At 47.5% G+C, this 24,909-nt stretch overlaps 1 protein-coding gene across 1 annotated transcript in view; it reads right to left on the bottom strand.

Moving 5' to 3' along the window:
- The window catches only part of LOC142575204 (scoloptoxin SSD14-like), a 74,264-nt gene extending 51,386 nt beyond the window's left edge, over positions 1–22,878 (bottom strand). The window contains exon 1 of the mRNA XM_075684340.1: positions 22,503–22,878. Within this exon, the coding sequence (XP_075540455.1) occupies positions 22,503–22,675 (173 nt within the window). The 5' untranslated portion in view covers positions 22,676–22,878. The remainder of the gene's footprint in view (positions 1–22,502) is intronic.
- Between the last annotated feature and the right edge of the window lie 2,031 nt (positions 22,879–24,909).

Genomic DNA, 24,909 nt, shown 5'->3' with positions numbered 1-24,909 from the left:
CGATCCGACCCGCGGCGGAGGTGAAGCAGGCGTTAAGCACTCTCCACACGTAGGCCGATTCCGAAGATAGTGCAATGCGGGCCGACCCGCGGCGGAGGTGAAGCAGGTGCTAAGCACTCCTCATACGTGGGCCGATCCCGTAGATAGTACAATGCCGAAGATAGTGCAATGCCGATTCGACCCGCGGCGGAGGTGAAGCAGGCGTTAAGCACTCCTCATACGTGGGCCGACCCCGCAGATAGTGCAATGACGATCCGACCCGCGGCGGAGGTGAAGCAGGCGCTAAGCACTCCTCATACGTGGGCCGATCTCGTAAATAGTACAATGCCGAAGATAGTGCAATGCCGATCCGACCCGCGGCGGAGGTGAAGCAGGCGTTAAGCACTCCTCATACGTGGGTCGATCCCGTAGATAGTAGAATGCCGGGCCTACCCGCGGCGGAGATCAAGCAGGCGTTGAGCACTCTCCATACGTGGCCCGATTCCGAGGATATTGCAATGCCGGGCCGACCCGCGGCCGAGGTCAAGCAGGCGTTAAGCACTCTCCATACGTGGCCCGATTCCGAAGATAGTGAGATGCCGGGCCGACCCGCGGTGGAGGTGCAGTTCGCCATTAAGGGGCCCACATATACTGCTTCGATGGTCATCCTTCTTTTTTTTAATTATGGGGTTTTATGTGCCAAAACCACTTTCTGATTATGAGGCACGCCGTAGTGGAGGACTCCGGAAATTTCGACCGCCTGGGGTTCTTTAACGTGCACCTAAATCTAAGTACACGGGTGTTCTTCGCATTTCGCCCCCATCGAAATGCGGCCGCCGTGGCCGGGATGCGATCCCGCGACCTCGTGCTCAGCAGCCTAACACCATAGCCAATGGGCAACCACGACGGGTGGTCATCCTTGTTCCCAGAGTGGAAGGGCACTGAGTTTTGTTACTCCTTGCATAATTTTCTTCGTCGGTCTCCTCTCGGCATGTTTTCGAGACTATCGACACGAAGTGTTTCTTTTGTGTTAGTTGTGGTTGGGAGTTGCCTTCATGAAAAGTTATTCAGCACTAATTGGAAAAGCTGACAGTCCAGCATGTGATGCCTACGGATGTGAGAACTATGACCACCTATTCCACCAATGTCCTCAGTTAGAAGCACATAGACAATCTATGTCCTACGCGTTGAGTAGACTTGATGATCGTCCACTGACTGAGCAGATAATACTGGAACACCATTCCCACCGATCACTAACCCAGAAGGTACTTTTGTAGCAGCGAAGGTACTTTTGTGCTTTTCTGAGAAAGATTGGCCTGTGCGAGTACATTTGACTGCGTGGCACTGACATGTAACACCGCCATTCCTTTTCTCTATCTCTGTCTCCTTTCTTTCTCTATCCTCTTTTTTTCCTTCCCGCAGTAGCCAACCAGACTCATGATTGGTTAACGTTTTTTGCCTTCTTTTTATCCCCCACTCACTCACACACTGCTCACAGATTAACGCCACATGGTATCGCTGCCTTTGTCTTAGCTTTTGTCTTATCTCAAGCAACGACCAGCGATATCAACAGGCGCTCGCTATTCGCTATTGTTGGCGAAATAGCTGCACACATGAAGTACATCACAGAAACTCTACATAGCTTGTATATATGCTCGTGCTTCGGTGTTAATCATTTAGGAAAGTAGAGCGCGATCACTATACAGGAAGCTCATTGCCTGCATATCCAAGGTATCGAACTGTAGTATTTGGATGGTGAAGGCTGCAACTGGAAATATTGTATAACAAGGGAAGGGGACGCTTCAATTCCATGCCATCGTTCCGGGCAGGATGCTTCTCGTAAAGTCACGTTCTCTAAACGAAACGTTGCCAGCGTAGTGAGGCGTTCCCATCCTTTGTTCTCCCAGATTTCCTGGTTCTGGGACTGTGGCGCGAAAGCTACTGCCGGATAGGGTGCCCTTTTGGATTCACAGCCCTGGTGAAATTGTCGAAGCCGACGGACTAACAACAAAAGTTGTTGAGGGCCAAATTAAAGCAAAGCCTTAAGATAACGAAGCTTTACTGCAGGAACGAAGCCGATTTACCTATTGTAAGGAAGATGACGAACGTGCGCACAGAGTCAGCAGCATCGGCAGCATCAAGCGCGCAGCAGAGGCTCGAGCTCGAAAACTGCTCGGTGCATCCTAGGACCGGCGGTCGCCACGAACCCCAATAAATCTCCTTTATAAGTGGTGGAGGTGCGGGATAACGTTCCATTCTACCATCCTGGAACTCCGTCCTCGGATGCTACCCTCCGCCATGCCAGACGCCGACCAGCAGACTCTTCCATCGCCACGCACCCCTTGCGCTGGCACCGTTCGCCAGCGGGAGCCTCCTATCTTCAGCGGAACCGACGACAACGACATTGAAGAGTGGGTGTCGTCCTGCGAACGGGTGAGCGTTCACAACAAATGGAATGACTCTGACAAACTGGCTTACGTATCATTCTACCTCGCGGTCGTGGCCAGTCTCTGGTTCAGAAATCATGAGAAGGATATCCGAACGTGGTCGGCGTTCAAGACGTCGATTATGGAAGTATTTGACTGACCCGCCGTCAGGAAACTACGAGCCGAGCAGCGTTTGCGTACACGCGCACAGGACACGCGTGAGACATTCACCAGCTATATGGAAGACGTGCTAGATTTGTGCAGGCGAGTGAACGCTGCCATGACGGAAGCGGAAAAGATCAAGCACGTCATGAAGGGAATCGATGACGACGCGTTCCAGATGCTTCTGGCCAAGAACCCGCGCACTGTTGGCGACGTCATCAGCTTGTGCCAGAGCTATGATGATGACGGCAGTAGAAGGCACTTCGTCGAGGATGGTGACAATTCGTGTTGAATCGACCAACTCGACGTAACCAAGGCATTCGCGGCGGAGTTCTGACAAGGCGACATCCCACACCAAATGCGGCGTCACTCTGCAGCCTGACCACCGGCCAAGAACAAGCCTCCCTGATAATCCAAATCAAGGACTTCGTCCGCGAAGAAGTCGCACGACAGCTATCTCTGGTGTCCGTCACTCAGGAGTCTGCCAGCACTTTACCATCTCATCTCTGTAAGGTGATCCATGAAGAGGTCGCGGAAGCGCTGCCGGCTGTTCACCAGCAGGATGTCGTGACTTCACCAGTCACGTATGCTGCAGTTGCTGCAATGGCCCCTCGTACTGTGCCCATGCGTTGCTTCCAGCAGCCTGTGCACCGCCCTCCCACTCCCAACCCCTGGACCACCGCTGCCATCGCTAACCCGTGGCGTACGCCGGACAATCGCCCTATCTGCTTCGCATGTAGGTGTCCCGGTCATGTCGCAAGGTTCTGCCGCCGCCGATCGCAGGCGTTCGATGACGATCGCCGAGCGCCCTATGTGCCGCCTGATTCAAATGCGCCTTACGGACCCTTCGACCCATCACCAGCTCGCTCCCAGACTGATCGCCGTCTTCGCTTCGAACGCTTCCGATCACCCTCTCAACGGCGCCGATCGCTTTCCCCTATGCGTCGACGGCCCGTCTCTAAGGAAGAGGGAAACTAGACGACGCAGTTCCTGAGGCAAGAACTGCGCAAGTGTCGACATGCCGAAGTCCTCCTCCTTTACCTGCCAATGTCATTGATGTGTTTTGAGGTTGAACTTTTCCACCTTGGTGACCTGGCCTCCGTCGATGCTTATCCTGCCGCTAAAATTCTCGTGAAAGAAGACACCTGTATTCCCCCGTGCTCTTCAGCATTCGTACCAGTCTTCTGTAGTACCATATCCGACGGGACGGTCTTCTTCATGCCCTCTTATCATTTTGTTATCAGAAAAGCGCTTCCTTTGCCCTTTGCAGCTCTTGACCTTGCCGCCGGTGTCAGCACGATGCCCATTTACAATCATCTTTCGTCGCCGCTATCACTACTCCGCCGCGAATGCCTTGGTTACGTCGAGTTGGTCGATTCAACACGAATTGTCACCATCCTCGACGAAGTGCCTTCTACTGCCGTCCATGAACTGAATACCCTCTCCGTACCCGACTCAACATGGACTGGTGTGTTCAGCCCATTCATCGCCGAAGATCTGACGCACTCCCAGCGATCTCAACTTCTCGCAGCCCTTCAGCACTTCCGCCGTTCTTTCGACGTTGCGCAAACATCTCTTGGCCGTTCATCGACGGTCGAGCATTACATCGACGCTGGCTCTCACTCACCGCTGCGACAAAGACCATATCGCGTGTCCGCTACGGAACGTCGCGTCATTGCAGACCAGGTCGATGACATGCTCCGTCGAGGCGTCATTCAACCTTCCCAAAGCCCATGGGCCTCTCCCATGGTCCTCGTCACAAAAAAAGACGGTTCCATCCGCTTCTGTGTTGATTTTCGACGGTTGAACAAGATCACGCTGAAGGACGTCTACCCATTACGATGCATCGATGATGCTCTGGACTGTCTGCAGGGAGCCGAGTTCTTTTCTTCGCTGGATTTGCGGTCAAGCTATTGGCAGGTTCCGATGGCAGAGGCCGATCGCCCAAAAACTGCCCTTGTTACACAAGACGGCTTGTATGAATTCACCGTCATGCCTTTCGGACTTTGCAGCGCACCTGCTACGTTCGAAAGAATGATGGATAATGTTATGCGTGGCCTCAAATGGAAAATCTGTCTTTGCTATCTCGACGACATTGTGGTGTTCGCCCCTGATTTCGCAACGCACCTGCTTCGCCTCCAGCACGTACTCACTTGCTTGACCAACGCCGGGTTGCAATTTAACCTGAAGAAGTGTCGATTTGCTGTTCGTCAGCTCACAATTTTAGGCCATGTCGTGTCAAAGGAGGACATTCGCCCGGATCCCGAGAAACTACGTGCTGTTACTGCGTTCCCAAAACCTACCACTATGAAAGAGCTACGCAGTTTTATCGGCCTCTGCTATTACTTCCGGCGATTCGTTCGAAATTTTGCGTCAATTATATCGCCTCTCACGCAGCTCCTTAGCAGCGCTAGAGATCTCATATCATGGTCTCCAGCGTGTGACGACGCCTTCAAAACCTTGCGCCGTCTTCTCACGACGCCATCCATTCTTCGCCATTTTGACCCTCAAGCGCCAACCGAAATCCATACCGATGCAAGCGGTGTAGGCCTTGGCGCTGTGTTGGCACAGCGTCAACCTGGCCACACAGAATACGTCGTCGCATACGCGAGTAGCACGTTAACCAAGGCGGAGACGAATTACAGCGTTACATAAAAGGAGTGTTCGTCCATTGTGTGGGCGCTTGGCAAGTTTCACCCATATTTATACGGCCGATCGTTTGACGTAGTGACCGACCACCACGCACTATGTTGGCTGTCGACGCTCAAAGATCCATCGGGCTGCCTTGCCCGCTGGGCATTGCAAATCCAAGAATATGACATCCGCGTGGTTTACCATTCCGGGCGAAAGCACTCCGATGCTGACGCGCTATCCCGATCGCCGCTTCCCCCGAAGGCCAGTGACGACTCCGCCTGCGAGTGTACATTATCCTCTCTGGACGTTGACACTATCGCTGCTGCACAGCGTAATGATCCCTGGACTGCATCTCTGCTAGACCTTCCCTCGGATGCGTCGAAAGTTCCGGCGTCACGTACGCTTCGGCGCCAAGTTCTTCATATTGCGATTCGTGACCAGCTACTATATCGACGCAACTATGCCCCAGAGGGACGCACCTGGTTACTCGTCATTCCGAGAATCTTGCGATCAGAGCTCTGCTCCTCGTTCCATGTCGACCCTCAGTGTAGCCACGCGGGAGTCTTCAAGACCTACGAAATACTTCGACACCGCTATTTCTACACAATTTCGTTCGGAAGTTCGTCCGCTCTTGTCATGAGTGCCAACGTCGCAAAGCGCCACCGCCCAACTCCGCCGGTAAACTCCAGCCTTTACAATGCCCATCCCGACCCTTTGATCGCGTGGGCATAGATCTCTACGGGCCACTTCCGTTGACTCCTACCGGCAACAGGTGGATAATCGTTGCGGTAGACCACTTAACCCGTTATGCGGAGACTGCTGCTCTACCAAATGCTACAGCGCAGGAGATCGCCAATTTCATACTTCGTCGTTTTCTCCTTCGTCACGGAGGTCCACGTGAACTCTTAAGCGACTGAAGCCGCGCCTTCTTATCTGAAGTCATCGAACGACTGCTTGCTGAATGCGCCATTGTTCATCGTAAATGCACTGCTTATCACCCATAGACTAACGGTACCACGGAACGCTTTAATCGAACTCTTGGTGACATGCTCGCCATGTATGTCTCACCTGATCACTCTAATTGGGACCTAGTTCTTCCGTTTGTCACTTACGCCTACAACACCGCGACTCAGGCCACTACCGGATTCTCACCCTTTTACCTTCTTTACGGCCGTCATCCTTCGCACACAACTGACACCATTCTGCCCTACTGGCCGGACCCATTTGAATGCCGGCCGATCTCGGAAGCCGCCAGACACGCCGAGGAATGTCGCCAGCTGGCCCGCCGATTCACCTCGGACGACCAGAACCGTCAAAAAGCTGTTCACGATGCCCAGAACTCGACTCCCACTTTTCTCCCGGGCGCTCTCGTTTGGTTGTTAGTGCCACACCGCACGCCTGGGCTCGCTTCAAAACTCCTTCCGAAGTACGACGGGCCATACCGCGTTCTCGAGAGAACATCACCCGTCAATTACCTGGTTGAGCCGCTAACACCGCCGTCCGACATGCGACGTCGTAACCGCGAAGTCGTTCACGTTCAGCGTCTCAAGCCGTATCACCATTCTACTGCCCTTCCAGAAAAATAAGTCGCCAGGATGGCTCATTTATTTCCGCGGGGCCATTGTAAGAAAGATGACGAACGTGCACACAGAGTCAGCAGCATCGGCAGCATCAAGCGCGCAGCAGAGGCTCGAGCTCGAAAACTGCTCGGTGCATCCTAGGACCGGCGGTCGCTACGAACCCCAATAAATCTCCTTTATACTATTTGTATACTTGTGAAATGCAGAAACGCTCTCATTAGGCTACTGCTGAATCGATCTTATTTATACGTGTTGAATTTAGTAGAAAACGATGAATCCTACTAAATGTAGAAAGCCTAATTGCGAAATATGCGGACTCATCAATTTTTTACAAGAATTTCCGGAAAGTGGCCAATTAAAAAAAATTAAATACGAAGTTCACAAATAGCAATTCTGCAAGAAAAAACGTCAATCAGCGCCTGTTAAAGCATACGAAGCAGAGAACTACATATGAGTTTACAGAATACTTGACATTGTTACGATGTTTACAAGAGTTTTGCAAAAGTCTTATTGACAATTTAGTGGTGTATTTCAAAGCAACGTACAATACTCTTTGTCTGCCTTGGATGTCTGACTATACTCGCCGACAACTTTCCGTGGCTATGAAGAGAAAGCTACGGAGACAAAGCGCGCACAAGTGAGAACGCCTACGGAAATAGTCCCGTGTTCTAATCCACGTTAGGTTAAGCTGGGGAAGAGAAAATATAGACATCTTATTAACAGCAATTAAATAAGACAAAACACGCCACTGAATATAAAGGTTTACTTATTTTGCGGCTTTTCCCTTCCGCTTCTCAGCAAAACGCGAAACCGTCGCCAGTGGGAGCTGCGTCGATTCAGCATCTGCTCCGAGCATTAAAAAACAGTGTCATAAGCTGGCGGACTACTTGGCGCGGTAACACGTGTGCAGACACTCCGGCCCCATAGCTTTCCCTGCATAGCCACCGAAAGTTGTCCGCGAGTATAGGTGCATATTCTGCCGACGCAAACGGATGATGATGATGACACCCGAGGCAATAGCGCATTTTAGAGAATGGTGACACGGCTACTGTTGCTGAGTTACAGAAATGTAACTTGATGCTTCAGTTATTTTCTTCTTTAATTCTGCTATTTTCTACTACATTTCGTTAAAAAAAGTTGGTGTCCTAAATGGAAATTCGGGTCCCTGCAGTCCGATAGATATTATTATCTTTTTTTAATGCATCAAACTTTATCATATTCGGTGCCGTGCATGCCGAGAGAAGCGGCTTCTTCGTTGCCAGGCAGTTAAATAGGAGCTCATGAGGCACAGTTTCTTCGAAATGCCATCAAAAACAGCACTATTGGTGGCCTTTACACAACGGCAATGATGGCGATACCGACATCGATGACGAACGACTCACTTTTATTCCTGTTTACAGAATGGAATATCTGGATTGACGTAAAGGGACAAAAAGAAATAAATGATTTACGTGTTAACTTTGATTTAAGGCGAAAGCCTTAAGTGGTTCATGGGTTGAAAAATCGGATGTCCGGCGTTATCGAAAAGTTGATCACCGGGCGTTATGGCACCAAAATTCAATGACACCTAAATTAATGGGAGTCGAACCTACGACCACTACTAGAAGTCGAACCCACGACCTTTGGTCAGAGTGAAACCATCGGCCTCTGGTTTTAGTTAGTTAAATTGGGTTTAATGGCGCAAAAGCGACTAAGGTTATGCTGCGCCCGACACAGGGTGATAACACTTCGTTAGTAAATGCAGCATACCCTGCACTTATTAAAGCTTACTTAAAAAAATACGTTTCGTCTAAAAAGCCGGTCAGACCAGTCAGAAATATAAATGCACCATCTATTTCCTAGCATCAACATCAGGTGCAATTGGGTGTGTTACTTGTACAATACACGGAAGTACATTTGTCTATGCGTTTCGAGATGTGGACATGTGATTAGAATGTGTATTACTGTTAACGGTTCATGGCATTTGTCAAATGTTGGTTGTTCCTCCTCTCTCAATAAGTAGTGATGTGTGATTCGTGTGTGGCCTATCCAAAGTCGACAAAGAATTACTTTGATGAAGCGTTCCTGATGGTAGCATGATGGCACTCCCCAAGGACAGGTTTAATGAGTTGAAGTTTATTATCTTTCGACTGCCATTCACGTTGCCAGTTAGACAGCAGTGCCTTGCAAGCAGCTTGAATCTCATTCCTAACAGGTATGTTAACTTTTGAAACATTTATATTTCTTGCCGTTGCTGCACATTCATCTCTTTTTTCATTTCTGGGGATCCCAGCGTGGCTTGGGACGCAGCAGAAACGAACGGCCTGGTCTTTATTTAGGTTTGTTAGCATATGTAGGATGTCGCCTATGATGGGTTCGTACTGTAATTGTCTATTCGGGCCCTTAAGTGCACTTAAAGAATCTGTATAAATTATAGATTTTTTTTGTGTCTGGCGGTTATAATCATTTGTACTGCCATCGCTTTCACTTAGCAGTGAAAACTGATACAAATTGTGGTAGTCTTACTGTGTGTTCCCGTGTACCTTCATCTACGCTGCTTCCGACATAAATGGGCATCTTCGAGCCATCGGTGTAAAATTCTGTGTAAGTGTCGTAAGTGCCTTCCACGGTTCAAAATTCCTGTAGTATGTCTTCCCGAAGCGTATCTTGTTTTTTCATATGTGTCAATGAAAAATCTAGAAATTTCGTGAAATTGTTCCAATGAGCTATTTTAGTTGGCCTTTGCATGACAGAAAGTGCTTCAGCAGGGACGTTCTGGTCACGGCATGTTTCTTCAAATCTAAGCATGAGTGGTCTTGTAGTATTTGGCTTGTTTGTGTAGTGTAGTCGTTTGTCGCAGTGCGTGATAACGTCATGACAAATATGTTCTCGTGATGAGCGAACTTTCATAAGGTATGTCAACATGAGTTACGCTCTTCTGTGATCTAAGGACGGCTCGTTACTCTTGGAATACAAACTGCGTATGGGCAAAGGTCCTATAGGCACCAGTTGCTAAGCGTAGTCCTTTATAATGCACGGGATCTAACCGCTGAAGGTACGATTATCTGGCTGAACCATATGATGTGCAGTCATAGTCCAGCATACTACGTGCCAAAGAACGATAAATATGTAGGAGGCATTTACGGTCAGAACCCCAGTGCTTCCACGACAAGACTTTTAGGATATTGAGTGCCTTATTTGTTTGAACCTTTAGGTTATTGACGTGTTAAAGAAAATTTAACTTTTTATTGAATATGACCCCTAAAAACGTGTGTTCTTGTTTAACTGGCAGTACCATTTCATTTAGTTTCAGGAAGGGTTCCGGTTGTAAGCCCCTCTTCTTAGAGAACATCACGGCAACAGTTTTTACCAAAGAAAAACGGAAGCTATTAGCCAATTGTGTCAATTTCTTTGGAGTAATTTGGATCTGCCGTTCGCATGTTGTTATGTTAGATGCGTGGAAAGCAATTTGGAGATCATCAACATAAATACATGAAGGTAGATGGTATGGCCTTGCTAACAGAGTTCATTTTAACCACACACAGTGTTGTACTTAAAATACAGCCCTGAGGTACACCGTTTTCTTGGGTGAATACACGTGACAGCACTCTGCCAAGAGGCACCTGGAATATTCGATCGGATATAAAGTCAGAGAGGCACCTCAGCATTTTGCCCCCAAATCCCGAAGTCTGCCAAATCTCTCAAAATGCCGAATCTCCATGTGGTTTCATATGTCTTATCCAAGTCGAAAAAGATAGCTAGGCAGAGTTGTTTGTGTAAAAAGGCATCGCGTATTTCATGTTCTAATCAGACCAGGCGATACGTTGTAGAACAACCCTTTTTGTAACCACATTTACGTATGTTTAAGAAATTTCCCGTTTCGAGGGTAAAAGTCTGGTGTTCACAACAGATTCGTACCACTTTGCCAAACAACTAGCGATGGGGCGGTAGCTGCTGGGTGATGTTGGGGGTTTTCCAGATTTTAGAAAAGCTATAATTAGGGCATTTTTCCATGTTCTTGGAATTTCACCAGTTTCCCAAACATTGTTAAATAATTTTAGTAATGCTTTTAATGAGGTTTCTGGCAGATGGCCAAGCATGATAGAGTGGATGCAGTCCATACCAACTACAGTGTTCTTTCCAGCCGAAAGTACATTCTTTAATTCTGGGAGTGTGAGGGGAGCATTGCACGGTAGATCGGGTGCACCTGTTGTTGGTAATCTTTGTTTTTCAACAGTTTTCACCCAATCATGTTCCTCAGTATACCTCAATAAAGTTCTTGTCAATTGTAAGCAAAGTTTTTGTATGTTAATGTGTCCATGTAGTTGGCTGAACGTGATACTGTGTATAAGTGTTCACCCAGAATGTTTGCTTGTTCTTCGAGTGTTGTTTGTGTACCAGGATATGAGAGTAAAGGAATTGTGTAGGGTGAGTAATCCCCTCTGAATTCCTTTAATTGTTCCCGCAAGCATTTGTAGGTGAATGAACTATTATTGAGGAGACGTATTTCTGCCAAGAGTCTTTTTCGGTTTGTCTACGAATGTATCGTGGATGGACTTTTTTTCTGTTTGAAGTCAAGAAAGTTGTTGCAAATGGGGTATCTGCCAAGATTGCCCCAGGCCTTATTCTGTTCTTTTATTTTGCTACGGTACATTCCTCTGTCCACAATGGGTTTAGTTTCTTTCGATGTTTTCCAGTAGATTGGGGTATAGCTCTTTCAGCTGCCCTGATTATACAATTAGTAAATGCTTGATTAATCTCATCGACACCTAGATGGGTTGAAAAACGTTCTTCAAGTATGGCTGTTTCTGTGAAAAGTGGCTAGTCTGCCAGTTTGATTTTCCCACGACGCGGCCTACAGGTGATGATGGGTAAAGTTGATGCCATTTTGATTATGGCAAGTAAGTGGTCACTGCTCTATGGATTGTCCAACACTTCCCCGTTAAAATCAATGAAAAGAGAAGCTGAACAGAGAGCTAAATCAAGACAGCTCAAGTTACGTGATGTAGGTGAAAAATAAGTAGGTGCTCCTGAATTTAAAAGACAGATGTAGTTAGACAAAATAAAATCTACTATGAGTTGTCCTCTTTCGCCTGTTTTCTCGCTTCCCTAAAGAGTACAATGGGCGTTAAAATCACCTACCAGCGTAAAAGGGTCCGGTAGCTGTTCAATCAGTTTTTCAAGTTCTTTCACATTTACACTTTCGTTAGGTGGTAAGTACAAAGAACATACTGCTATAGTTTTAAACGAGAGAATAGTTACGGCAACCGCTTCGAAACGAGTGTTCAGTTTAACTTTTCGGGTGGCCGTGCCACCTTTCACGACAACGGCAACTCCTCCAGACAGTCGTTTGGTGTTTTCCTAATCTTTTCGAAAGACGGAAAAACCTCTTAAAAATTCTGGTCTTGGGTGCCTAGATTTGTTTCATGCAAACAAAAGGCAACTGGGGAGAAGCTATTTATGATGTATTTTATGTCGCCTAAGTTATGGAGTAGACCTCTGCAGTTCCACTGTACAATAAAAGCCATGATGGAACAGAACCGAGAATCTTTAAATAGACATTGATCCTTAAATACAGGTTATAGGTGACATATATTTAAAACCGACTATGGATAAAAACGGTAACCGTTAGGTTACGTGTCGCTCTTTGGAGTGGTTGCTGGGAGTTTATCCCTCTTTGCGCGCTCGAGAGAGCGCTGGTACTTCGGTGTCACCCGTGTTTTGGTATCGACGTCCATTGCTCTGTCAGAAGCGCTCTGAGTTTAGGTAGGTGCGATAAACGTTTCCTGGCTTCATAGAATGATATCTTTTCCTTTACTGTGATTGTCATGATTTCCTTTTCCTTTTTCCAAACGGAACACGACCATGAGTAGGCAGGGTGATCATCTTTGTAGTTTGTGCAATGTGAGGGAGGATTACATTTTTTGGGAGTCATGATCGTTACTGCTGCACTTTGCTCGTGTTGCTTTGCCTCTGCACGAAGGAGAAGCATGGTCAAACCTTTGACACTTAAAAGATCGTCTCGGATTGGGAACATACTGCCTGACATTGACCTTGACATATCCAGCCTCAAGGGAACTGGGCAATGCGTTGGTGGCAAATGTAAGAATGACATGCTTTGTAGGAATTTCTTGATCGTTTCGTCGAAGGACGATTCTTTGGACTTTTATTACTCCTTGCTCCTGGAAACCCTCAAGGGGTCACTCATCACTCAAATTTATGAAGTCTTCCTCGGAGATCACGCCCCTGCTCGTGTTTAACGAGCATTGGGGTGAAATTGTCACTGCTATATTACCTAGACTAGTGACATCCGAAAGCTTCTCAACTTGCTATTTCTCTTTCAGTTGTAGGAGTAGATCTCCAATAGACATCTTTGAAGCCTTGTAGGCTGGTCCAAGTTTTTGCACGAGGCTCTTTGCCACAAAAAATTGGTAAAGCTTCCTTGCAGAAGTGATTCCTACGCTATGATGACGTGGTATTTCACGTAATTTGGGGCACTGCTTCGGAAAGTAAATTGAAACGTGCGCCTTCTTTTCTGAGGGCGATGTAGTAAGGGGGGAAAAGAATCTGCCCTAGAGTTTCTTGGATATTCGGTGGCTATGCCAGCCACAAACCACAGAGCCGAACAAGGGGACGCTACGAGGCCCGAAGGAAACGCAGACGCCAGCTGTACATGGCTACTATAACCTAATATAATAGACCCAAGGTTGGATAAACTACACCAGCAGGTTAACCCTTGCTGCCTCGAGAATTGGAAGTAAAACGGAGTGGAGAGAAGATAGGATAGATGGAAAGCGAGAGAGAAAGACAAAGGTTGGAGGACGAGAGAGAGAGAGACAGGAAAAGACAACTACCGATTTCTCCCGGGTGGGTCAGTCAGGGGGTGCCGTCTACGTGAAGCCGAGGCCAAAGGGTTTGTTGCCGCCACCGAGAGGCCTTACAGGTCCACGCCTCCGACATTGGCTCAACTCCCAGTATACCCTCTTCCCCGGACACGGCTAAACCGCGCACGGTGAGACGCGGGTGGGTCCAACCCTCGTGTGCTCGGGTACGTGGTGTCGCAACGCACCAAAACGCCTGTTGACGCAGACGCCCCTGCGGTTTTAAATTACCTCTGGTTTTACCTCTGGACCTCTGGTTTTAAATTAAAGCAAAGTTACTTAAGGTACAGTTAATTAAGATAGAGTTAATTAAGGCACTGGAACCCACGACCTTTAGTCAGAGTCGAACCCTCGACCTCCGTTTTTATATAAAACAAAGTTAACTAAGGCACAGTTTTATTAGGATAGAGTTCATTAATGTGCTCGAACCCACGACCTTTGGTAGCAATCAAACCCTCGACTTCTGGTGGGAGTCGAACCCAGGCCCTTTGCTGTTAATTAGGGCGAAATAAATGAAGGCACAGATAACTCAAATATATTTAATTAAGGCACTCGAACACAGTTGATTACGGTAGGATTAGTTAAGGCACTCGAACTCATGACCTTTGGTGGGAAAAAACAATCAACAGGAAGTAACAATGCATTCGAATGAGAATGTCAAGTAATTTAATGAATGTCTCGTGAGCGCCCGGGCTTTCGCCTTCATACTATTTAGCGTAGGCTAGATAGGATGAAGGCGAAAGCCTGCGTGACAATCAACTTTTTTTATTTTTCTCATTCTTATTTTTTGACATGGAGCCCGAAGATGCTACCAAGTGCCACACACACTTGGAAGTCTCTTGAATTACTTTCTGACTTCGTTAATGTGTTCGGTGTGGGTTCTTCGTAATGTTATTTAGTCCCACCGTCTGTTACTTTTCGTTGGTTAGTTCCTTACTTTATTTTACAGCGAAGCTGTATTTGGCTAGCGCATTTCCGTCGTCCGCGCACAGCCCGCGAACTAGCTCGTTGGCGCCCTTCGGCGCAAGTGTGCGAACGCGCCCGTCGTCGTCGTCTCCTTCCATAGTGGCTCCGTTGCCGCTCATTGCTTGGGGGCGTATGAGACAAAGCATCCATGGGTGGAAAGTTTTGATTGTTCCGGAGGGGGCTGGGGCCTGACCAGCTTTCCGAACCCCATGTATATATATATATATATATATATATATATATATATATATATATATATATATATATATATATATATATATATATATATATATATATATATATATATATATATTTCTTGGAGTTGAAGAAACTTCGTGTGACTCGGGTTGTGAAATTGAACTGTCTCCTACTATAAGGTCTTGTAAATTCTCATATAAGGCCGTCACATCAGTGAACAACTCGAGTCTGCTCCCACCAACAAGAATCTGGCGCCTCTCGGTGGACTAATCTTCCTTCGTGTAAATGTCGTATACTTCGCTATCACTAATACTGCTTCGCCTTTCCGGCGGAACTGCAGCTTCTCTCTGTCTTTCTTTTTTCTGAGTCCGAGCATAATCGCTCCTGTGCATGACTGCTGTTGATTATGATTTCGAGTGAATCCGGCTTGGCCTCATTTCGGTTACTGAGGGAATTATACAGGATGCTCCAACTATCATGCACCAAGACCTAAAAAGAAAGAGCAGTTGCGATCCTCGAAGAAAACCTAGTGCATATTGACGCGACAGCGTTAAGGAGCTCTTGTCGCAGAAAAGCCGGTGTCGTCGGCGTCAGCCATGAGCGAAAAATCCGGGAAGGCAATTCATAAATAAAGACAGCTTGCAAAGTAGGCTGGGTGGGAATCGAACCAGGGTCTCCTGAGTGTGATACGGATACGCTACCACTCAGCCATGAGCTCGTTGGTTCAAAGCGCGACAAAAACGCCTCTAGTTAATGCGGTGTTGCCTTAGAAACGTGCCGTAGAAAGTTATACTGCGGTGTATATTGGTAATTATGAGCACGTAAATTACAGAAGTCGCAGTTAAACGAGTAGCGAAGTACGTTTCCGCTACATTTCTTCTGCGCTTGGCGCACATGCAGAGCCATCTTGCAGCAAACACAGAAGACCCCCTCCTCACAATGTACGGCGCTGCCCCGACAGCCGGCGCGCCACTCGCCCGCTTCTCCCCTTCGTCTCGTTTGAGCGCATTGGGGCCGTGCGGGGACTGGTGCGAGGATGCTCCAAAGTTGTGCTGTGGACTTAGAAGTGCTGTATATGAAAACTATGTCTTTGTGTGACTCAAGAGCATGCCGAGCGAATGAGTGGGCGGTGCGAACGGGGTGCGATGACGCTATCGCGTTCCACTCTTATGAAGGCGCAGCTCAAGCGTCCTCCAATATTTTTTTCCCAGTACAGTGGAGTATCCACCAGTAATTCTTTTGTTCCTGAAATTTAATTCGACAATTGCAATGAATTATCTAATTCGATAAGTACTGTCCTAATTATCAAAGTGTCAATGAGGTATTTGTAGGCACTTCCAGGCACACCCAAATTACATCTCACTGCTGTGTTTTCAGCAACGTACTAATTGCGTGCAATTTTCACCGAATGGCAAACAAACCTCACGACATATGAAAAAAAACCACAAAAAAGGACTGCGCTCCTATTCGCATCATAAAGAGCGCCCTCAAATTAGCTGAGTGAAAGCAACTTCAGTGCCTGTCTCAAACCCGAAGAGACAGCGCATCACCTTGATAATGGTACGGAAGGAGCACCAACAGCAGGTTTCGCGGCTTTGCAGCTATTACTTCCTCTCTACGTCACACTTATTATCTGTCACTATCCGTTACTTACTATCACATTGATAACAAAAGCCCCTTGATAACGCGGCCGAAGCGCCGCTCTGACCAGGCACGAAACGCGAAAAGCAATGTAATAGGCATAGCATGTTTCAAAATCCCGGCTTTGCTCGCAAGTATGGACAGCTGGGCTAGTTGGTTATGATTAGCATTATGAAACATCGTTCCAGCGCACAATTGAACAAGGACGAGAAAAGAAAACCGGCGTTCGTGTTGTCTTTCTTTTCTCGTCCTTGTTCAATTGTGCGCTGGAATGGTGTTTGCTCGCAACGCATCGACAGAGTGCGCACGCAGCTATATTTCGCGCCAGAAACTTGCTTCGGCCCAAAACAAAATTAAAGCGATGGTTTTGTTTTTCATGAGAGTGTATACGTGCTCCAGAAACAGATTCATGGCATAAAATAAAAGCGAAATAAACAGACAGGGAAGCAACCCACGTGTTGAGGAAAGGCAAAACCGATGCGTGCAAGAAAATAAATAACCACTTCTAAATGAGCCGAATTGGCCATCGGGACGCCTGCATAAATAAACATTAAATTTCAATGTGCCCTTATTATCTATGAATTCGTAAGCGCCGTTGAACACCAGCTGCTGCCTAGAGGACGTGTTCGAATAGGTCTCCTTCTGCAGCTGCGCAGTACTGAGTCCGCTTTATCAGATCTTCAGTGGCTTTCTCGATTACCGACGCTCGAATTCTACGGCAGACGTCCGTTATCCTTGTCATGAGCTAATCTGACGTCCGTCTCGATCATGTAAGCACGGTTTTTCACATAATACCAAAGAAAAAAATCGAGTGAAGAGAGGTCAAGTAACCTAGCGGGCCAACTTACAGGCCCGTGCCTTTCATTCTATGGCGCATGAAAAGTCGCATCCAGTCAGTTTCGTGCTCGGCTGCTGCTGTGTGCTCGTGCTCCATCTTGCTGATACGACAGAAGTGGAAGACGTGACTTCGCTGAGAAACTCATCCACCACTCCTTCAAGGATTTCGTCCACGTATGGCTTTCCAGTCAGTGAGTGATCGAAGAAGATGGGACTGATTATATCACCGGCGTAAATTCCGCACCCCACATTGGACGACCACTGGTACCGGTGGCGATTGTGCTTTACACAGTATGCATTGTAGTCACTACAATAGTGTGCATTATAAAATTTGGCTGGGCATTCCTATGTAAATTGACTTCATCTGTGCCCATGATGTTGCTCAAAATGTCCGGTGACTCATCGGCTTTTGTGAAGACCCAGTTCGAGAAATCTAAACGATTCTACAGGTCCCTATCTTCCAAGCATTGGTGCTGGTTGTGGTGGCACGGGTGAAAGGCCGTCGTTTAGAATCCTCCAAACTGGTGGCTTGGAAACAGGTACCTGGGCGGCCACGTCCCGCACGCTAGCATGACGGTTTGACTACAGTTTCTCTCCGGCTCCGAAATGGGTAGGCCACGCTTCATACGTACTCCTGAGGATCAGGGAGCTTTCGATCAGCAAGGTCGTGAGCAGAACCGGGAGCGAGCTCGTCTACACCGTCCCGATGCTGCAGCCCGCGCACAAGAACTGGCTCGTGCAGCCGAGCGCAAGCAGCAGCGTGCCGAGGATCCGGCAGCTGCCGTCTTTTAACGCACCGTCTGGATTAACCCAGTGATAAAGGCAGGGGCCGCACGTTTCCGCTTCGGTGGTTAACCATCTGTACGGAGTGCTTGCTTTGGCGGTGACATTTTTATTTATTTCCTTCATTCAGTTCTGGCTAACTCAGAAGGAGCCTGCTCAATTAAGGGCGCTGCTTTATGATGCGGGTCGGAGCCATATTTAGCAAGGTTTATTTATCAGTAGGAAAAATTTTGTGCGCAATTAGTACGTTGCTGAAAATACCGCAGTTAGGTGTCCCTTGGTTGTGCCTCATTGACACTTTGATAATTATGATAGTACGTCTCGAGTTAGATAATCAATTACAATTGCCTTATCAAATATTAGTGACGAAAAAATTACTGGCGGCTACCCCACTGTACCGGAAACAATATGCACGAGGTTTTCTTCGAGTAACGCATTGCTATATTTTTTTTTTAAATCTTGGTGCGTGATAGTTAATTGGGACATCCTGTATATATTTATGACCTCTGCGTGCAAGTGACGATGTTTCCATCACTAATAAATGCTGCAAATAATTAGAAGTGTATTTTTTAATTATTCGTTAGCTCTGATTACTGGAGAGAGAAGCGATACTGAGACACATATCATTCGGGTGCATTTTCCACGCTGTTGATAAAAGATTGTCGAAGGGGTCACTAAAATCTGTAGGTTTTTTTCAGGGACAAAAAAGAACGCAAAGAATTTTGAAACGAGGTGAACATACAGCAACATAGTCATTCTCTAGGCATAAGCTATCCATACCTTTAGCAATAATTGTTAATTGGCTATCTCCTTCTGTTTAAGAATATAATAAACTTTGTCCTGTGTATATATTTGAATATGTTGTGTATGTGCACGGTGTTTACAGTGGAAACTTAAAACAATGTTGAAGTGAAAAAATACGGATGAGGCAGCCGCCGCTACTTCTAATGCGCTTGTTCTCCTTTCTTTAAGGATTGTAGAAATAAAGCAAAGTATGAATTAAAATGCGTGCATGTCCGCGCCAACAATGATGCAGCAAGCTATTAGCCACAATAAAATTTTAAGCGGAAAGGTCGAGGCAATTAAAAAGAAGCCTCAAATGACGTGGGCGACAAAACGCTGGCAGTGACACGTTAAGTGTGTGTGTGTGTGCGGGAGGGTAGGCTTCGGCATCGCCGGTAGGCGCCGGCCGAAGCCTGCAGGCCCAACCGCCGAATGTGGAGGCAGCGTTGCATCTGAGATGGCTTTTAGATATAACGTTCCCTTACAATTTTTTTAAATTCACTGTTTTTAGTCAACGTTTAAGCCGTCGGTGATGAGGCAGTTGCTGTGTTAAAGGCGCCTCGCTTTTCCGGCTCGTTGAGTCGTCTTGAAGGACACCGCTGGGGATTTTTGGTCACCGCTGAGATCTCCGCTTGGGACTGATGAGGCCAAAATTGCTTCTACAAGTGATGTCACGAAAGAAATTTCCTACGCTTTGTGCGCACTTTAACACTGCTACGAAGAAGGCGCCACGAACAATACATAGCCCACCAGCAAACATTGGAGCGATATGATGCAGTGCCATCTACGACATTTGAGCGATTTTTTTCTCCTGTTCATTTGCCGTGCTGACATACGGAGCAGTTGGCGATTGTGAATCGTATGATACACTAGGTAAAAACCGTGTCGTAGTGTCGTTGCGACGTCTTGCTGGCAATGACCAATCGATGGTGATACCCATACATTTGACGTTGTTTTCCACCAACTGCCGTATCCCATTGTGGGCATGTGTCATGTTTGAAGTCCGTCATCATCATTGTCATCTGCACCACTTTTCTGCCGCCGACGTTGCTTTTACGAACATGACGACGAAGAATTACACGCCAACACATCGCCATCTTCTCAAGAACAACTTCCGTGCGATGCACACAATGTCATCCTCGCCCGCTGCAGTATTGCTTGTTCTGGCCTCCGATATACGTGCACAGACACTGCCATTCTGACATTCTGTGTGGCGCGCAATACGTTTCACTATTTTCCCGTCACTGCTGTTGCGATTTAGCGCAGTGGCGAGTGCACCCGACTCCTAAATGCAAACCTCGTCAGAGACATGGGCTCGAAACCCAGTCGTGGCGGTGGCTGCGGGCAACGCCTTCTTTTTTTTCTCTGCCCAATAGCGATGCTGAATGTATGTTGACGACGCTGCCTAACGACGACAAAATAACGTAGATTATGATGAGGTAGTCGACAGAGTGGATCAGGCGTGATTTTTGCAGCGCGAAGTACTCGGGTGCGGAAAGAAAAGAAAAAAAAATAAGAATGATGTGTTAGCGAAAGAAGGACAAACATGAGCGTTGGATCCTGGTCGGTGCACCTCAAATACTGCAGGAGCGCGGTAATTGCTTTCAGCGCCATCGAAGTGGTTGTTGCAGTAGTAACAACTTTATTTATCTTTTAAAATGAAAAAGGGCAGCGGGGTAGAGAGGGGGAGGGGCCTAATCGAGCTAGTCCTCCGCCACCATCTCAGCCTACCCCAGGATGACCACCTTACGTTGACCCGTCGCGGTGGCTTGGCGGCTGTGGTGCTGCGCTGCTAAGACGAGGTCGCAGGATCAAAGCCCGGCAGCGGCGGCCGCGCATCGGTGGGGGCGAAATGCAATAAACGCCCGTGTCCCGTGCATTGGGGACACGTCAAAGGTCGCCTGGGCGTCGAAATTAATCCGGAGTCCCCCACTACGGCGTGTCTCAAGATCAAACCGTGTTTTTGGCACCTAAAACCCCAGCATTCGTTCTCCTGAAATTCGGGCCTGGAGCTGCGCAAGGTAGACCCCCACTTCTCCTCTCTAAAAGATCTGGCCACAGTCCAAAAATGTTCGTCTCAGAAAATGTTCTAAGTGCAGCCGGTTTAACACTGTCTGGAGAGAAAGGCAGTGGTCGCTATATTGAGAAGTGGTGTACAACGAGCGCTAGGATTCCTGACATCCATGACTGGAGCACGCTGATATGTCGGCCATCATAACCACTGCCTTTCCTCTCTTTGTTATCTCTCTATCTAAAGAATATGCGATTGTGAACGTCACTTGAAAAAAGACGGAAGAAGTAGGGTTGTATGGCTACAAATAATAGCACGAGAGAAACACAACAAAGAGAAAGCGAAACTTCAGGGCCAAATTTTGTTTCAGTATATAAGTCCCAGGTTACTGTAACATTTAAGCGAGCGCACCCGCACATGTACTGATGTACGTGGCATATAAGTGGAGTCAGGCAAAGCCTAACGCCTTTCTAGAACCGGTGCTGCAGAGGAAACGAAATGGTGAAACGAAGGAAATATACGCGAAAAGCTTCGTTCTTATTCTGGAGAAATATCCGCCATACTTATGTGTAAACCACCAAAGAAGCTATGTAATTATTTAAAAACGCTATAGACCAAGGGTAATAAACCTAACCCTCCTAAGGTGCGAGGGTATACCTGCATACACATTGGATTAGGTGGCGGGCAGCATGGCGAACAATGCGGACGACGGGACAAGAGATGTGCGCACAGCGCAGGTGCGCTGCATGTCGGTATCACGCCCGCTGTCCCATGGTATGCGCCGTTCGCCGTGCTGGACGTAAACCAACTAATTCAGCTTCTAACTCTCACGTATGTAGGCAAGCTTGTTTGCAAAAGACTATGCAACATATTATGCCGTACATGTTTAAATATATGCTGTTCGGTTTTAGCTTTATACGAGTGGGAAGAGTTGACCTCTTGTGACGCAGCTCGGTTACTTTATTTCCGTTCGTTCTGCAGTAAGAAAGAAAAGAAAAGCAATAAATGCCACAACGTGCCAAACACGCCTTTATTTTAGGTTAGGCGTGTTTGAAACTTTCCCAACAATGTATGACACTGACCATCTAAGGGAGAAATATTGTAAATATAATTCTTTTTACAAAGCACGCGGCTAGTTAATCCGTCCATTCAAAACGGAGACCTTAATAAATGCTTTAGTGGTTCTTCTTTTTTTTTTTTTTTAGCTGGTGGTAACAGAAATGAGGCTTGTGCGAATTGGCCGCAGTGAAAATCCTCCATGAAGTACAGTTAGAGACAGTGTGCAGATTTAACAAGAACTTTGGACGCTGTTTCGTTGAGCGGTTAACAGGAACAAATACCGACTGTACCACTTGGTAAGCCACGCGATGACCATTCTGCAGACGCCCATACAGACACATTAACCGCAGCATGGGCGAACATTTGGCGAAATTTGATAATAATCACATTAACCCCTTGAAAACAGCAGTATCTTTATACAGAACTAATACGGTCCTGCAAGTCGTCCCGCGAAGGCGCTTCCACTATAGAATGAAAAAAAAAAGAAATGCCCCTGTGAGATGACGTCAGTACACCTGGAGAGCCGTTACGTTGCGACTCACATCACTAGAGAGCAGTGGAATAGCATTACGGCAGAGCTGACCTTATGCGCGGCTTCTTATCCTTGTCGTTGTCCTCGTCTGCAGAGTCTGAGTCGCTGTCATCGTCCCAGACGCTCTTGAAGGCCCCCTTGCGCCGGTTCACCAGCGTGGACTCGACTGTTCCGTACGATACGCCCGTGGTGGCCGCGTCCTTGAGCTCCATGTTGTCGGACATGGTGTCTCGTCGGTGCCTTTTTTAATTTTTTTCGTTTGTCGACTGACCCACTCACACGCGCGAGCAGAAGACACAAGAACTGTACCGGAGTTGCTCGAAATTACAGGTTAATTCAAACCTCGATTCAGGAGAAATCAGATGGGCAAGGAAGCTGCGCAGGGACAACGACGGCGACTGAGGCGCATTGGCTCGCGTTTTCGGGGAACGGAAAAGTGGAAAGAGATTTATTTCCTCTCTCTTCCCTCTTAAAAGGTCGCTACGAGAGCACGTCGAAAGCCATGCCGCAGAGGCGGCGACGCAGCTGCGCGCTCGGCCCAAAGAGCGCAGCGGATGACGCCTGGCTGTGACGTGCGCGTCACATCCTGCCAGCTGTTCTGTGGCCAGGCCGAGCACACGCGCCACTCGTCCACATCAGGCGCCGACTGGGGACATCACACTGCTGTGCCGATCACGGCGCGCTTGCGACCTCCGCCAGTGCCTGAGCGCGCTTTGCGCGCAGCGAGCGTGCCGAGAGACTCAAGCACCCGTGGAGGGTCGAAAGGAGAACGGACCGCGAGTGCTACACAGAAACGAAGAGTATAGTCGACAATATTCTAGCAGAAATCGTTAATTTTAGAGCTGGGTTGCGGCAGGATATGCGAGATGAGCGGGACGGATGACCGGACAAGTGAAGGGATCTTTGGAGACTTTTGCGCGCACAATGACATGACGTCGAACGGAGAAGGGACACAACGTGCGCAAACAGTATGCTCAGGAAATTATCGGGCATGATGGGAGGAACAGCGGCATACTTTTTATGGTGCTTTGCGAGCCCTTCCAGGCTTTGCTGACCGTGACGGCTGCCGTTGCCGCCTTGACCAATCGTGCGCGTGATAGCCCCCTACGCGTAAAAGGTTAAGCACGCGCTGGTTCCCATTAGGCCAAGGACGCAGGAATGAAATTGGCGAATAATAGTCAACCTCACTGTCTCCCATGTCGCACATACACCTATTCTGCACCATTCTTCCCTCGACAAACATCACACATCATCTGCGTCCTCGTGACGTCACTACGCCATCATCTGACAGTGTGCATTCGCAGTCAGCATTTCCGCATAGTTCGTCAACGCCGTAAAGACATAAACATAAACATTGCGTGACATTCAAATTTCAACCAGTGCAGTGCATAAGCGTACATTGCATGAGATTACGCTTTGCATGGAATGAAAATAACGACAATTATACGCATCGCATTTAGTTCTATAGCATCTAATTAACCGGTTCACAACACAAAAGAAGGTCCCAGGTGTCCTTAGCTATCGCCTAAGAGACGCGAAGGCGGAAGCCTTGTAAACCCTACTGTATTCCACCTTGATGCAACTCAATCCTCCTTAATCCACCCCAATGCATCTTGATCCCCCTAATCCATCTTAATATTCCTCCATCCACCTTAGTCGACTTTAAGGACCTTAATCCACTATAGTTTACCTTAATTTACCTTACTCTTCCGTCATCCACATTAATCTATTCTAATTATAACCGCACCGCGAGTATGAACGTAATGAAAACTAACCTAGCACTTATTCCACTAGCTAACTGCCGCATAATCGCCCGTCTTTCACTATTTTATAAAATTCACAGCGAAGCTGTTAAGGGCTACTTTCCCTACTATTCTGTCCGCGTGTAGAAAAAAAAAAATGCCGAAGAAAGTGCAATGCCGGGCCGACCCACGTCGGAGGTGCAGTTCGCCATTGAGGAACCCACATACACAGCTGCGCTGGTCATCCTTCTTTACAGAGTGGAATGGCACTTAGTTTTCAAGCGAAGCTTGTACTTCCTCAGTCGTGTCGGCGTCGTTGTTGCCGTACGAAAAAGTCAAGCCGCGCGAAAATAAAAAAAATTGCTTGTCGGGCTGCGGATTAATCCAACACCGACCTCCTGGTTGCGAGACCACCACGCTAACCGCTTAAACCACTGTCGGGTTTATTTTTTCTTTATTGCAGACTTTGACATTTAAAGTCACGGGTTGCAGGCATAACACTTGTTGCCCACACTTTGGCTACAGCTGAGTTAAAAGTTTTTCAACGAGACCCAAATCATCAAGTACAGATGTCCACTCTGGTGGATCGGAGAGCGCACGATACACCTCTCTCAGACATATTGCACTTTCAATTAAGTGTTCGCGAACAGGATGAACAACTGCGTTTGCATGCACAAATCCCGTTCTCGTTTTGCACAAAGCGTGGGGACTCAGGA

This window comes from Dermacentor variabilis, chromosome 3 (genome assembly GCF_050947875.1).
Source record: "Dermacentor variabilis isolate Ectoservices chromosome 3, ASM5094787v1, whole genome shotgun sequence".
NCBI classification, from domain to species: Eukaryota; Metazoa; Arthropoda; class Arachnida; order Ixodida; family Ixodidae; genus Dermacentor; species Dermacentor variabilis.
The sequence above is the reverse complement of the archived record's forward strand: the minus strand, read 5'-3'. Positions and strand labels throughout refer to the sequence as shown.